Source organism: Haliotis rufescens, unplaced genomic scaffold (assembly GCF_023055435.1).
Source record: "Haliotis rufescens isolate VD_foot unplaced genomic scaffold, xgHalRufe1.0.p SCAF_2, whole genome shotgun sequence".
NCBI classification, from domain to species: Eukaryota; Metazoa; Mollusca; class Gastropoda; order Lepetellida; family Haliotidae; genus Haliotis; species Haliotis rufescens.
This window is the reverse complement of record NW_025963890.1, coordinates 42,597,477-42,612,744: the sequence shown is the minus strand read 5'-3', so window position 1 is coordinate 42,612,744 and position 15,268 is coordinate 42,597,477. Positions and strand designations below refer to the sequence as shown.

Genomic DNA, 15,268 nt, shown 5'->3' with positions numbered 1-15,268 from the left:
CTGGGGGCACAGATGGCCCAGTGGTCTAAGGCGCTGTAACTTGCTGTGGAGGTTCTGGGGGCACAGATGGCCCAGTGGTCTAAGGTGCTGTAACTTGCTGTGGAGGTTCTGGGGGCACAGATAGCCCAGCATTCTATGGTGCTGGAACTCACTGTGGAGGTTCTGGGGGCACAGATAGCCCAGTGGTCTAAGGTGCTGTAACTTGCTGTGGAGGTTCTGGGGGCACAGATGGCCCAGTGGTCTAAGGTGCTGTAACTTGCTGTGGAGGTTCTGGGGGCACAGATAGCCCAGTGGTCTAAGGTGCTGTAACTTGCTGTGGAGGTTCTGGGGGCACAGATAGCCCAGCTGTCTAAGGCGCTGTAACTTGCTGTGGAGGTTCTGGGGGCACAGATAGCCCAGTGGTCTAAGGCGCTGTAGCTCACTGTGGAGGTTCTGGGGGCACAGATGGCCCAGTGGTCTAAGGTGCTGTAACTTGCTGTGGAGGTTCTGGGGGCACAGATAGCCCAGCTGTCTAAGGCGCTGTAACTTGCTGTGGAGGTTCTGGGGGCACAGATAGCCCAGTGGTCTAAGGCGCTGTAGCTCACTGTGGAGGTTCTGGGGGCACAGATGGCCCAGTGGTCTAAGGTGCTGTAACTTGCTGTGGAGGTTCTGGGGGCACAGATAGCCCAGCTGTCTAAGGCGCTGTAACTTGCTGTGGAGGTTCTGGGGGCACAGATGGCCCAGTGGTCTAAGGCGCTGTAACTTGCTGTGGAGGTTCTGGGGGCACAGATGGCCCAGTGGTCTAAGGTGCTGTAACTTGCTGTGGAGGTTCTGAGGGCACAGATAGCCCAGTGGTCTAAGACGCTGTAGCTCACTGTGGAGGTTCTGGGGGCACAGATGGCCCAGTGGTCTAAGGTGCTGTAACTTGCTGTGGAGGTTCATGGGGCACTGATAGCCCAGCATTCTATGGTGCTGGAACTCAAGGAGGTTCATGGGGCACTGATAGCCCAGCATTCTATGGTGCTGGAACTCGCTATGAAGGGTTATCTCAAACATAGTCAACATATCCGGCCTGGGTAAGTTTGGTCTGTCCTCCAACATACAGTGATAAAACTGAAACACTGTTCAAATCAACATTTTACCCAACTCCACTAAGTCACTCCTATTTCTTCTCCAAGCTTGGAGATACACACTTGTTATAAGTAACAAAGGTTTGTTGCTACAGCTTGTTCACACGGGGCATTTATCATTCAAATTAATCTACATGGTATTAATGTGTCAGTTGAATTTACGAGCTGTACGACACTGTAGGTGAAGTGTGCAATATACCTCTGATAGCGGGGACAGTTTAATCCTCGTTTATGAACACTGAAGATATTTACAGCGTGAAAAATCATTACATGCTTCTAATCATATGTGGACTTGATGGGCGACAAGAATGTCCAAGGACAAGGATATACTACAACTTCCGAATGCACGTTCCAAGAATGTCGTTCATCAAGATTGATAGTTCTGTCATTGAAAGGAGTAAGAAATCTATGGTCATCAAAAGCAATCTAGTGTATAAGACTTGCGCAGTAAAATCACCAGGAACAGTTATCAGAGAAAACAATCAACTAATCACCAACACGAAGAATAGGGTCCACTGAATGGGTCCCATGGGGTTCTAACTTCCCTCTGATCAACCTTCACTTGTAACATACTTGTGGTATTAGCAGATCAGCAGATAAACTCCATTCAAAACTCAACCCACTCCTTTCAGAAGGATAACAGCCTGAGCCTTTACCATTGCATAGAGCTCGTGATAAGTATTATTGTAGGTAATCCAGCTGTGTTTATCAGGGTTATTTATACGTATCCCTGACCCATGGTCAGTTCCTTAGACATGATGCAGATTTCATAGGGTAATGATATTTTTGTAGAAGGCGTTCAGCCTAACGTCTGGCTTAACGCTACTGAACAATGAATTCTGTTGAATGTGTTTGTGTCGATCGGAAATCAACATTCATTGGATACGTACCTTGGTGAGATAAATATTTGTATTGTGTTTGAAGCTGGAGTGCATGACATCTAAGCTACTGAATAGGACCTCAGCCCTGTTTGTGCCCAGACAGACCCGGAGAGGATTAACTCTCTCAGGGAATCTATACACACATGCTATCACAGATTATCTGGGCCCATCATAGACTCGCAGGTCTTACAGGATATATCCAGTCTCGGTGGGATTCAAAAGGAGTATGGAAGATAGAAAGACCAATCTTCGTGTGATTGGAAATATGTGAGCTGAAGTTGGTGGTTCACTTGTGTTATATAACAGACTTACAGGAAAAGTTGAAAGACTGCATTGATCCGTGTCAGAGCTAGGAATGGAAGATATTTATATAGGACTGAATACACGCTTCATGGACGGAATACTTGTATTATGAATGACAAAGGTGTTGGAATGGCTATTCAACTGTTTCACGTGATTGCAGATTCATGAAGGAAGAAAGTCGTAATATGCGAACAAGTTAATATTCCTTCTACTCGAGACTTGGAAGAATGGCTTTGTTTAGAGTACATGAATATTCATTGATTTTCTGGTGGGTTTGATTTGTAACCCCAAGAACAATGGAGTAGACACATTTAGCAGAAAGTTGTGAACAGAGCCCAGTAGACCAGCTTATATTGACACATATATCTCCTATTTCTGATGTGGACAAAGGTTAAATACTTGAATACAAACAGTTGTGCTATCAAGTGGAACTACATTTGTGGCTTTGGGAGCACCTGGGTTATATTGGACATGTTTTGATAGATCAACACTAAACCGTCATTAATACATTCATGCTTCATAGGTCAGTGATGAGAAGAGTTAACCAAGTGATTATCTCAGACAGGGTGTTGTCAGGTTACAGTGTGACAGATTGTCCCTGATTGGCACTCTAATCTTGTATCGGGACCATCTTCCAATATCACAGTTGTACACTCAACATATTGGCACTTGAAGCCCTATCATCAGATTCAGGTTTTTCACAATTCCAGATTCTACATATCTGCTTTGGTGGAATAACATTTTGCTCATGTTGTTTGTGATTTTGTCAGTGTGACTTTTGTATGGAATATTAAGCTATTCAGAATTGCTTTTTGCCATTCTGAAAACATATTTTTGATAGAATTTCACATTCTTGTCCTATTTGTGGTCTTAAGGAGTTGCTGGTATTGACGTACATTTGTTTTAACCGAAGTGGGTGGTAGTCCACACTTCTCCGGAAGCTGCAGTAGCTGATGTCTATGTTTAAGTATTAACCAGTTTTACTACTGAGGAAGGCAAGGATATCTACAGTTTATGTGACTGAAGAGGAGGACTGTGTACGATGGTGTTTACCCATCAATCCTCGGAGTTCACTCTGCCCCTGCGGTACTCCCATCATCGCACTGGGGCAGAGACGGAGCGCCCAGAATCCCGGCCCTTCATGCAGCTGTTCAGCAGCCGTATGATCCGGCTTAAGCTGATCCAGAACAGTCGCAGACAAACCCTTCCCATACTTGGACTGTGCAGGTAAGACTCATCAACAGGATCTATTTCAGGAGGCCACATTTAAAATCTTACAATTAGCATTTAGGAAAACCCTTTGAAGAGTATGACTAAGGAATACGTTTCTATCCTTCCAGAGACGTTCAGATAAAATGTGAAGGAATCACTGATTAAAAAAACCCATTGTTTGTCTCAACAAAAGTTTGAGAAAGGCATATATATTCATTTCCGTGTAGCGGGTCTGTCTGTCGAGAGGGCCAGGGACAGGCCTACAGCATATCCCTATGCAGGAAACATTAATTCATTTCCGTGTAGCAGGTCTGTCTGTCGAGAGGGCCAGGAGACAGGCCTACAGCATATTCCTATGCAGGAAACATTAATTCATTTCCGTGTAGTGGGTCTGTCTGTCGAGAGGGACAGGGACAGGCCTACAGCATATTCCTATGCAGGAAACATTAATTCTTTTCCGTGTAGCAGGTCTGTCTGTTGAGAGGGCCAGGGACAGGCCTACAGCATATTCCTATGCAGGAAACATTAATTCATTTCCGTGAAGCGGGTCTGTCTGTCGAGAGGGCCAGGGACAGGCCTACAGCATATTCCTATGCAGGAAACATTAATTCATTTCCGTGTAGCAGGTCTGTCTGTTGAGAGGGCCAGGGGACAGGCCTACAGCATATTCCTATGCAGGAAACATTAATTCATTTCCTTGTAGTGGTTCTATCTGTCAAGAGGGCCAGGGACAGGCCTACAGCATATCCCTATGCAGGAAACATTAATCCTTTTCCGTGTAGCAGGTCTGTCTGTCGAGAGGGCCAGGGGACAGGCCTACAGCATATTCCTATGCAGGAAACATTAATTCATTTCCGTGTAGCGGGTCTGTCTGTCGAGAGGGCCAGGGACAGGCCTACAGCATATTCCTATGCAGGAAACATTAATTCATTTCCGTGTAGCGAGTAGGAGGGGGACAGGCCACTTGGAAAAGATTAATTATGAAACAATATTTTGCTTTCCCACTGTAGATGTATCAATGTCAACAGTATCATGTATACCACTATGATTGTGTCAACTTAATACCCCTTGTCCCTTGAAAACAATAACAAATATTTCAGGAAGTCATTGTTGTGATAGCATATTACAAGCTTTGTTTTCATAATGTGTTTGTTTTATACTTTAATATTACATAAATATTTAAATTGAAATGTGCCATATTCTCTTGACTTATTCTGAAGGTACCACATGCAATAACAATTTGTTTTTCCTTCTGAGTTACACATGTGTACTTCATGACAGTATAGGTACTTACATCAATGGGTGATATGCTACAAAACTTATTGTATTAGTGTGTAATTGTATGTGCTGTAAATATGTGATATGTGATTGGATGTCCACGTGGTTCATAGTGGGTTGTCGTGTGTTCATTTGTATGTTCTGAACTTTTGAATGTTTATACATCTCTCCAGTTTGTCATCCAGACCCAGGAGAATACATTTGAAAAAGGGTCTAGAATGATTTGGCAAGTCTAGATTGCCTGAGCTCTAGGATTTGGTTTGTTTTGTCCCTCATATCGCTGGAATATTGCTGAGTACGGCGTTAAACAACACACAAACAAACAATTTGTTTGTTTGTTTGTTGTTTAACGCCGTACTCAGCAATATTCCAGCTATAATTTGTTTGTTTGGTGTTTAACACCGTACTCAGCAATATTCCAGCTATATGACGGCAGTCTGTAAATAATCGAGTCTGGACCAGACATTACAGTGATTGACGTGAGCATCGGTCCACCCAATTGGGATACGATGACATGCATCAACCAAGTCAGTAAGCCTGACCACCCGATCCCGTTAGTCGCCTCTTACGACAAGCATGGGTTGCTGAAGACCTATTCTACCCCGGATCTTCACAGGTCCTCCTCTGTAGGAAATTCATCATTGTTCTGGGCTCCATTTGGATTACATATTTCCATTTTGTAGATATCTACTCTTAAATAATATTTCTGAGGATAATTGTTGGTTTACCTTCTCCCAAACTGTCAGGACTATGTATGAGTAGGAGTTATGAAATTGATATTAGACTCTCTCTAAAGGTAAAATGGTTGTATCCCTGTATTATGGGTTTTCAGACGCTTAAGAAACATTTGTAGTTCTCTCGCTAATCACAAGAACAACTGTAAAACATCTCACTCACTTATAAAAGATAACTTTATCTAAAAACTTTATCATCTGAGTATTTACAATGTCTGTGTGATGCTACACCTCTTGTTATAGCGTGAGTAGTGAGTGAGTTGGATTTAATGCTGCTTTTAACAGTATTCCAGTTATATTACGGCATGTCAGCTGAATGTGGGAGGAAAGCCCAAGGAGGTTTACCACTTGGGTGAAACCCACGAGCACGGGTAAGGTGCTGACAAACCTAGAAACATAATCGGGGCGAACGGGATTCAAACCCACAATCATAGGTTTCTGGCATGCCCAAGGGACGCAATTCTGCACAGCGAATCGCTCGCCTTAGATGACTGGGCCACCCGTGCCTCCTTATAGCATGAGTAATCGGGATAAACATGGCCGTCTGAAAACATATGATGTCCAAAACACAGGATCTGACGATACCTTTGCATGAACAATATTTAAGAAGTTTTTAATTTGTGTTGAAATATTCCTCATAGTTCTTTATTAGGTCTATTTCTATCCTTCTTTTTTAGAGACATAATGTCATTTCATAATATGCATTTTCAAACATATTTTTGTGAAAACATTTTATTGTTGTTAGGAAATCAACCCCAGACCCAGTTTAACAAAACAATTTTTAAATATGTTATATTTGCCCAACACAATCCTTGAAACAAGACATTTAATTGGTCTTCCCTTAGTGTAATAAAGTATAGTTTTGCCATGAAAGTTTACAGTTAAGGCACAAATTTCTGTATCACAGGATAAAGTACTGTCAGCCCTTTTGATCTTTCAGTGAAGCATATTTAAATACATAATAACATGATGTTAACATCAAATCATTACCCAAGGCTATGCAACGCTTCTGTTATCTGTCTGCTGTTGAATGTCACTATGTAAGTTTAATGAAATGTTAGACACTGGAAAATGAGGCCTTTACTTTTTATCTGATTTCGTTTAACGTGAAAGAACTGAGGCTGGAGATATATTTATATTTCTTATTCTACATTTACTTAAATTTGATGCAAAAATCAGACTTTTTGCACTGAAGTGTGAGGGCATAAAATATTTAAACAAAAGGGCATTCCTGATATTAGTATCAGCTAAAAATAGCTACAAAATTTATCAGTATTGAAATAAGAAAAATTCTCATATGTGTATAATGTCTAAACAATTCTCTTCCTCATGTGTATCATTTCTAAATAATTCTCTTCCTTTAGAAACATATGTGTTTATGATAAACAGAGACCATCTTCAGTGATATGGCCTCTGTGATAACACTAGCAGTTAATTGAAGGTTGAAGTGCATCCCTCTCCATCAGAGTGAGTGAGTGGGGTTTTACGCTGCTTTTAGCATTATTCCAGCAATATCACGGCGGGGGACACCAGAAAATGGCTTCACACATTGTACCCATGTCGGGAATCGAACCCGGGTCTTCAGTGTGGCGAGCGAACACTTTAACCACTGGGCTACCCGACCGCCCCTCTCCATCAGAGGATGGAGATGTAATCAGGGCATGGCACTTCACCACACTCAGGGGCACACTAGGAGCTTCCAGTAAGGAGTGTGTTGCCATGGTGTGGAGCGTGGGGAAATCAGGGAAATTCATTTGATTTGTCTGTTTGTTCTTTAACACCGCGCTCAGCAATGTTCCAGCTGTATGATGGCGATCTGTAAATAATGGAGTCTGGACCTGACAATCCAGTGATTGACATCAGGAGCGTCGTTCCACGCAATTGAGATACAATGACATGCATCAACCAAGTCAGCGAGCCTGACCACCCGATCTAACTTGTCGCCTCTTAAGACAAGCATAGTGGCCTCTTACTGCAAGCATGGGTTGGCTGAAGACCTATTCTATCTTCACTGGTCTTTTCATTTTAAAACATTTGAAACATAAATTTCAAGTAGTATAATCATCTCTTGGAAAACTGGTAGCCAATTAAATATGATGACAACAATAGATTTCAATTAACACCTACATTACAGCAACCTGCAAATGATCCCAGACTAAACCTGGCATAAGAAACCCCAAACTTGGTTTACCAATGAATATGGAATTATGTCTGCTTGAATTGTTAGTTAGTAACCTCTAAATAACATTCAAAATACTTCGAAAAAACCCGAGACTAACTGCATGGATTTATCTAGGCCTGCTCAGAGGCAGGTATTTGGCCTGAAGTCTACAGCATACGTCAGTAAAAAATTCTCAAATTGGAAAAAAAATTCCCCCTTTTCATGTTATACAGTTATAACTCATGTTATGGCCTTGCAGAGGTGACTTGTATTTCACAAACCAATAGGAGGAAGGATCTTTAATGACAAGGACCTTCCTAGCTAAGTCCCTGACCTAACCAATCTCATTAATGAGTGAGTGAGTATGGTTTTACGCCGCTTTTAGCAATATTCCAGCAATATCACGGCGGGGGACACCAGAAAATGGCTTCACACATTGTACCCATGTCGGGAATCGAACCCGGGTCTTCAGTGTGGCGAGCGAACACTTTAACCACTGGGCTACCCGACCGCCCCTCTCCATCAGAGGATGGAGATGTAATCAGGGCATGGCACTTCACCACACTCAGGGGCACACTAGGAGCTTCCAGTAAGGAGTGTGTTGCCATGGTGTGGAGCGTGGGGAAATCAGGGATGTGTATCACTGAACGAAGAAGGCATGTTTGGTGTTGAAGTAGATACATGAGGTGGTCAAACATTCTGAAAAAGATAGCATGTGGAAATTAAAAAACATCATGTAATTCCCAGAGCACATACGATCATACCTCTAAAAGAAGCAACTTTTCTTCAAATGATTTCGTGTTCATCTAACATTAAAGGACTCCTGCAACATTTACAGAATCAGCACTCCTAGATACATGGCACTGCCAATGTGATCAAGTATTGATAGGCCCAGGAATGATCTACTGTCTACTCCAGACATTGTCTGGTCTTGTTATGCAATGTCTCATCCCCATTCCCTAGTGGGGTTCTGAGGAAGATGAGGTCTCCAGTATGTCTGCCTATCTGGTGGTCGGGATCAGTGACCCCGCTGATAGAGGTCATCAGGCTGTGAAGGCATGGACTATTGCTCAAGTTCTCAGTCACTTGTTGTGAGGTCCATACCTGGTTATATATATACAGCTTGCCATTGTAGTGGCCATAACATTTCTGAGTCTCATGATGTGATTTGAACCACAGACCTAATCCCAAGGTTGGACACCTTGTCCACATGACCAAACTGACAAGGCAAGGATGTCATCTGTGGGATGATTGCATCCTGTGCCAGATACTCCCTCAACAGAAGGCACGTCCAGCATAGTAGGGTATTGAGACTTATTTTGCTCAAATTTAATATGAACGTGTTAAGCCCCACGTTAGGTACCAATGTAATGGCTACAACATCCTGCTATGGGATTAAAACCACGGACCTTCTGACCTTTAGTAGCTTTGTCTACATGACCAAAGGAGTTAACCCCGTAGCAAGCTGATAAGGTGAGGATGTCCTCTGTGGGATGAATCCACATCCTGCTACATCATCAACATCATGTACAGCCTCTTTAAGGATGCTGATAAAATGTACAATCTTAAAAAATATTACCCAAATTTTAATAATGATGACTCCCTGAATAGAATCAGACCTCGGAAATGTCAAGGTTGGTCAAGTTTGGTATTTCCTACATATTCTCACAATCTCACGTCAATCATCTGTACCTTTTTACCTAATACCGATTGTCATATCTCTCTCAGTTTGGGATGCGATTGTTTGACCACTGCATTTATCTGCGTAATGTTTTGTCCTGAAATAAACAACACTTAGTTCTTCATTGTTCTTTGCGATTTATCGCGTAGCTGTCTTATATACAGGGATAAATGTTGGCTGACATTGACTCACTCATTTTCAGTTCCATTACTTCTTGTATGTAATAATGTTAGAAGACAATGATCACAGGCTCACCATAATTGTGAGACTTTAAGGATATCACTCGTAATGAAAAATTTACCTTTATGTAAGGAATGTAATAACATAAAATTCTGTGTACAGTAAACTACTGTTATAACGAACTCGAAGGGACCACTATTTTTAGTTTGTAATAACCGTTCATTATAAGCATATATACATTTATACAACAAATGGTCGGGACTAAAACATAAGTTTGTCTTATCGGTCAGTTCGTTATAAGCGTGTTCATTATAAACATAGTTTACTGTTTATCAAAAGATTTGAAATGGGACATAATTGCAAGTAAAAATGTATATGGATTTTGATTTTAATCTTCATATTTTCTTTGCCTTGGTTATTATATGGTGACTTTGTCCGTTTCTCCAATGAATGATGGAACCAGTCCTACACAGATGTACATAAAATGACCTATTTTTACTGTATGCCTTCAACCTTGCACCGTGATGTTGATAGGCTTGGAGTTAAAGGGAAGGGAGACAACTCTGTAACTCCTGTTGAACAGACGGGTCTATTTCACTTTCAATATCACCACAATATGACTGTGAACAGTCGCATATGCATGTTTTCAGAAAACAAACATTGAAGATAAAAATTATATACATTTTTCTCATGATTATGATGGCATGTAAATAATATTGTGATATTTGGTAAGTTTTCATGTCTGTTCATGGGTATTTGTGGCCTAGTGAATTAAGGCATCTCAATTAACTGTGCATTGTTTTGTCCCCTTGCCATGCCAGGATCTGCTGTTTTTGAATCCTAGATTTGCTTGGATTATGATCCTTGGTTTGTAATCACAATACCTGTTCTCTTGGATTTCTCCATTAAAGGGTTAAAACATTTACAACCTGTGTCAATTTGAGCTTCCTTCCTACGTTATGCAGACGTGCCCCGGTATAATTATATGCTGTTCAAAGCAACATTAAATTCAATCACTTAACCTATGTGACAGTGAAGATCCGGGGTAGAATAGGTCTTCAGCAACCCATGTTTGCCATAAAAGGCGGCTATGCTTGTCTTAAGAGGCGACCAACGGGATTGGGTGGTCAGGCTTGCTGACTTGGTTGATGCATGTCATCGATCCCAATTGCGTGGATCAATGCTCATGATGTCAATCACTGGATTGTCTGGTCCAGATTCGATTATTTACAGACTGCCATCATATAGCTGGAATATTGCTGAGTGCGGCGTTAAACATCAAACAAACATGTTTCCTATTTCTAAGTTTGACATTTGACATATCAAAGAGCCCTAATTGTCCAACCTTGTCCACATGTGTCGTAGAGAAGATTGCTTCAGTGTATGCACAGAGGATCACATGCTAGCACAAGTTCATCTGATTTACAAGTGGCAATGAAATACCCAATACCACTGCAATGCATGAAGAGGATTATTTATAGACAGGTCTTTGTCTCTATTGAAGTATTTCCAAGCATGCTGATCCCGGTTATTTATGACTTAAGTTTGACAGCTAATGTTGGAGACTCTTGATTGTTGTGATTGCAACTCAATTTAGAAGTTTTCCTAGAAGTAGTTTGTCATTTACATTGATTCCACAGGATTAATTCTCATGAATAGATTATAAATTGATTTCCAGTACATTTGACACATTATGCCACCCCCATTTATGCAGCCAACTGCAAGGACGTTATCAAATGCAGGGATTAATGGCCGGTCACCAGGGAATATCAGGTATTTGTGTTCTTTCATGTAGGATTTGCAGTGCTTCATGTTGATGGGGTGTGCAACCTTGTAGGCATGTCATGTGATGCTATGTGAGGCCATGTGGAAGCTGCTGACTCGTAGTTCCTGCTGTCTTGTGTCACATCCTTACCAACAAGTCTTATAGTTGGCATAGCAACATTGATTTTGTGTGATTGTCCCCTTGTGAAAGTAAGATTACATTGTGACTTGCATCAGTGCACATCTTCCAATATCGATATGTCTCCTGAAGTTATTTTTCTTTTTGACAACCAATTAATAACTCTCTTTCATGTATAAAAGCTACTTAATCGCTGTTCATGCTACTTTAAGTTAGAATAAATACTGGTGAAGTTGAAATGATGTCTTAATGGATATGACAGCCCTGAAAGATATATAGGTTAGCAAAACCCCTGCAGAGAGGTACAGTATTGATTAATGGTTTTTCTGTATTGATATTTGGAACTGAAGTCTACAAGTTTATCTGTTATTATTAATGACGTGGTCAGTCGCTAATTGAAGTCACTTGGCTGGGAGGATGAAGATGAGGATTAGTCATGACCACAAGTAGACAACAGGTCCGGACATTAACACAGTTCAGTCAGCCCTTGGGGCCCCCTGCCGGGTTGGGACACTGATTTACCATCTTGGTGCTGTGTGTGGCTCAAGATGTTGTTGCCATGGAGGCAGGAGACTCAGGTCTCATCCTCACATTGTCAGGCTCTTTTTGTAAGCAAGGATTATATCCTACCTAAATATTAAGTTTTACTCTAGAGTATAGTATAGGATAGGATTAAACACACTGGTATGGGTTCAAATTCACAAGGGAGAATCATCCTGACAAGAGAGAATCTCATCCCCGGGATAAAAAATAGGGTAGGATAATATTCACTCTTATTCTTTCACATGAATCAGAGCTAAGTGTATACAATGAACAAAGACAATAAAAGAAGTTTTAATACACCTGACGTAAAAGGGCAGGAGTATATAGTATATAACAAGGAATTCCGTTCATCTGTCCTTCCTTCCTTCCATCCTTCCGTTCATCTGTACTTTTGAGGATCTAACTTGAAAACTACTGCATAGATTCTTTTCAAACTAGGTGAACAGTTTCTACATCAATAGGAGAGGTGGAGTGAGAAGTTTGATTTTGATAAGAGGATTTTCTGAGAAAATAATGCTTTTTCAATGTTTTGAACTTAGAAATATGTTGGAGTTGCAGTCTGGAGTATTAATGAGCCCTGCTCACTTTTTGTCTTGTTTATCATGATTATCCCTGCATTGGTTGGGATAACATCTTGGCGTTGTACAGTCTAGGAATACTGTCATGGTATTGTACAGTCTAGGAATACAGTCATCGCATTGTACAGTCCAGGAATAGTGTGATGGCATTGTACAGCCTAGGAATACTGTCATGGCATTGTACAGTCTAGGAATACCGTCATGGCATTGTACAGTCTAGGAATACTGTCATAGCATTGTACAGCCTAGGAATACAGTTATGGCATTGTATAGTCTAGGAACACTGTCATGGCATTGTACAGTCTAGGAATACTGTCATGGCATTGTACAGTCTAGGAATAGTGTGATGGCATTGTACAGCCTAGGAATACTGTCATGGCATTGTACAGTCTAGGAATACCGTCATGGCATTGTACAGTCTAGGAATACTGTCATAGCATTGTACAGCCTAGGAATACAGTTATGGCATTGTATAGTCTAGGAACACTGTCATGGCATTGTACAGTCTAGGAATACTGTCATGGCATTGTACAGTCTAGGAACACTGTCATGGCATTGTACAGTCTAGGAACACTGTCATGGTATTGTACAGTCTTGGAATACTGTCATGGTATTGTACAGTCTAGGAATACCGTCATGGCATTGTACAGCCTAGGAACACTGTCATGGTATTGTACAGTCTAGGAATACAGTCATGGCATTATGGAGTCTAGGAATACTGTCATAGCATTGTACAGCCTAGGAATACCGTCATGGCATTGTTCAGTCTAGGAATACTGTCATAGCATTGTACAGCCTAGGAATACTGTCATGGCATTGTACAGCCTAGGAATACTGTCATGGCATTATGGAGTCTAGGAACACTGTCATGGCATTGTACAGCCTAGGAATACTGTCATGGCATTATGGAGTCTAGGAATACTGTCATGAATGTTTGTTCTCAAGTGACTAGATATCAATGAGGTTATACATCCATCACAGCTTCTGAGACATTTGTCGACAACTGACATTGATTTCCGAGATAGCTATCTGGATATTCCACACTAGATGATGTTGCCAGTGCAAAAATTGCTGATCAGCACTGGAGAGGTTTTACATCTACGGGAGCAATGTCGGGTTACTCTGAATGATGATATGACTGTTATGAGACAACCATGGAGAGTCTCATCACATGAAAGACTTGTCTATGACAGGTCAGCTAGTCTTGTAGTTTCATCATGGCTGTATCACTCTTTGATCTGCATTGGTATCTGGCTAAAGAAGATTTATTGCTCCATGTAATTTCCCTACTTACTCACAGAGGATTTATTTTTGTCAACATCGGTAGCAATGTTAAATCAGTTTCCAGGATTCAATGACTACCGTATTAATCTTTACTATTGAAGCCGATCCAGTGAAGATCCAGGGTAGAATAGGTCTTCAGGAACCCATGCTTCCCATAACAGGCAACTATGCTTGTCGTAAGAGGCGACTAACGGGATCGAGTGGTCAGGCTCGCTGACTTGGTTGATGCATGTCATCGTATCCCAAATGTATGGATTGATGCTCATGATGTCAATCACTGGATTGTCTGGTCCAGACTCGATTATTTACTGACAGCTGTCATATAGCTGGAATATTGCTGAGTGCAGTGTTTAACAACAAACAAACAATACTATTGAAGCAAACTGGTGTGCAACTACTCAATTGATTAAAAGCAACAATTTTTATGAAACACTTTCATATTATCTTTCAGTCATTTGTAGAGCCTGAAATAATTTGTTTGTGTGACAGCTCTAAGGTTTGGTTGCACTGTTTGTAGAGTTTTATTCAATGACACTCAGCCTACAAGGCTGTAAGCCTGTACAGTGTACTGTTTCTAGCAATTTACTTGGAGGCAGAATGTGTTAAAGCCCTGGTGCTAGCTAAGTTCAGTGTATTGCGGAGAAAGAATGTGAGAGCTGCCGGATTAGGCTGAAAGGTGTTGTGGTACTCAGGAATTACATGGGACAAGTCGTCAGCAGGAGGCGGTGTGTGGATCTGTTTGTCACTGATCTCCCAGCCAGGGAATCACTGTCAGTCCATTCCAGCACTGCGACTCATTCACGCCAGGCATTGTCACTGTGAAAATTTGATCAAAATATCAGGAATGCCTCCGGAGAGAGACCTCCGAGCTTAACCTGATGACCAGGATCTCGAGAGGAACGCACGCGGATAATCAAGTAAATGGTTTCAATAACCCTTGGTCCCAGTTATTGCTAGATAAGTATTTGCCACATTGTTCACTGGCTGTGTGTCACCTCTAACAGCTTATGAGTACTTTTAGTGTGGAGAGTTTGCTCTCTATGTCCTGTGATCTGGGTGAATCAACTCAGTTAAATGAATATTGACTGCTAGCGAATTACGGTCCTCCTGCCATAGCATTTTATGACTGGCGTGAGGCATTCATTGCTGTCTGAGGAGTTTGCTAGTTAAACACGTCCCGCACGGCATATGTAAGTGTATTAAAGCCACATGTGCTAATTGTGTTGCTGGCAACCAAGGAGGTGTAAGAGGACAATATATGGAGAATGGTGACCAAATATGTCTTTCCCAGACTATGTTGCCAAGTTCCGACGCAAAATGGTGGAGATACGAAGCAAATTCCGTGAAACATCCCGATTTGGAATCTATGGCGATTACTGGATGCCGAATTTGTCACCGTAAGTACAAACCGTTTTGATTAA

The 15,268-nt window shown here is 41.5% G+C and overlaps 1 protein-coding gene across 6 annotated transcripts in view; it reads left to right on the top strand.

Moving 5' to 3' along the window:
* The window catches only part of LOC124149403, a 136,519-nt gene that overhangs the window by 47,376 nt on the left and 73,875 nt on the right, over positions 1-15,268 (top strand). The window contains exon 1 of one of the 6 annotated variants that reach the window (XM_046520958.2): positions 1,608-3,520. The exons of 4 other annotated variants lie outside the window; for them this stretch is intronic. In XM_046520958.2, coding sequence (XP_046376914.1) covers positions 3,336-3,520 — 185 coding nt within the window. In that variant the 5' untranslated portion in view covers positions 1,608-3,335. Of the gene's footprint in view, positions 1-1,607; positions 3,521-14,398; positions 15,245-15,268 lie in introns of those variants that run through there. One more of the 6 variants, XM_046520961.2, reaches the window with a different exon arrangement.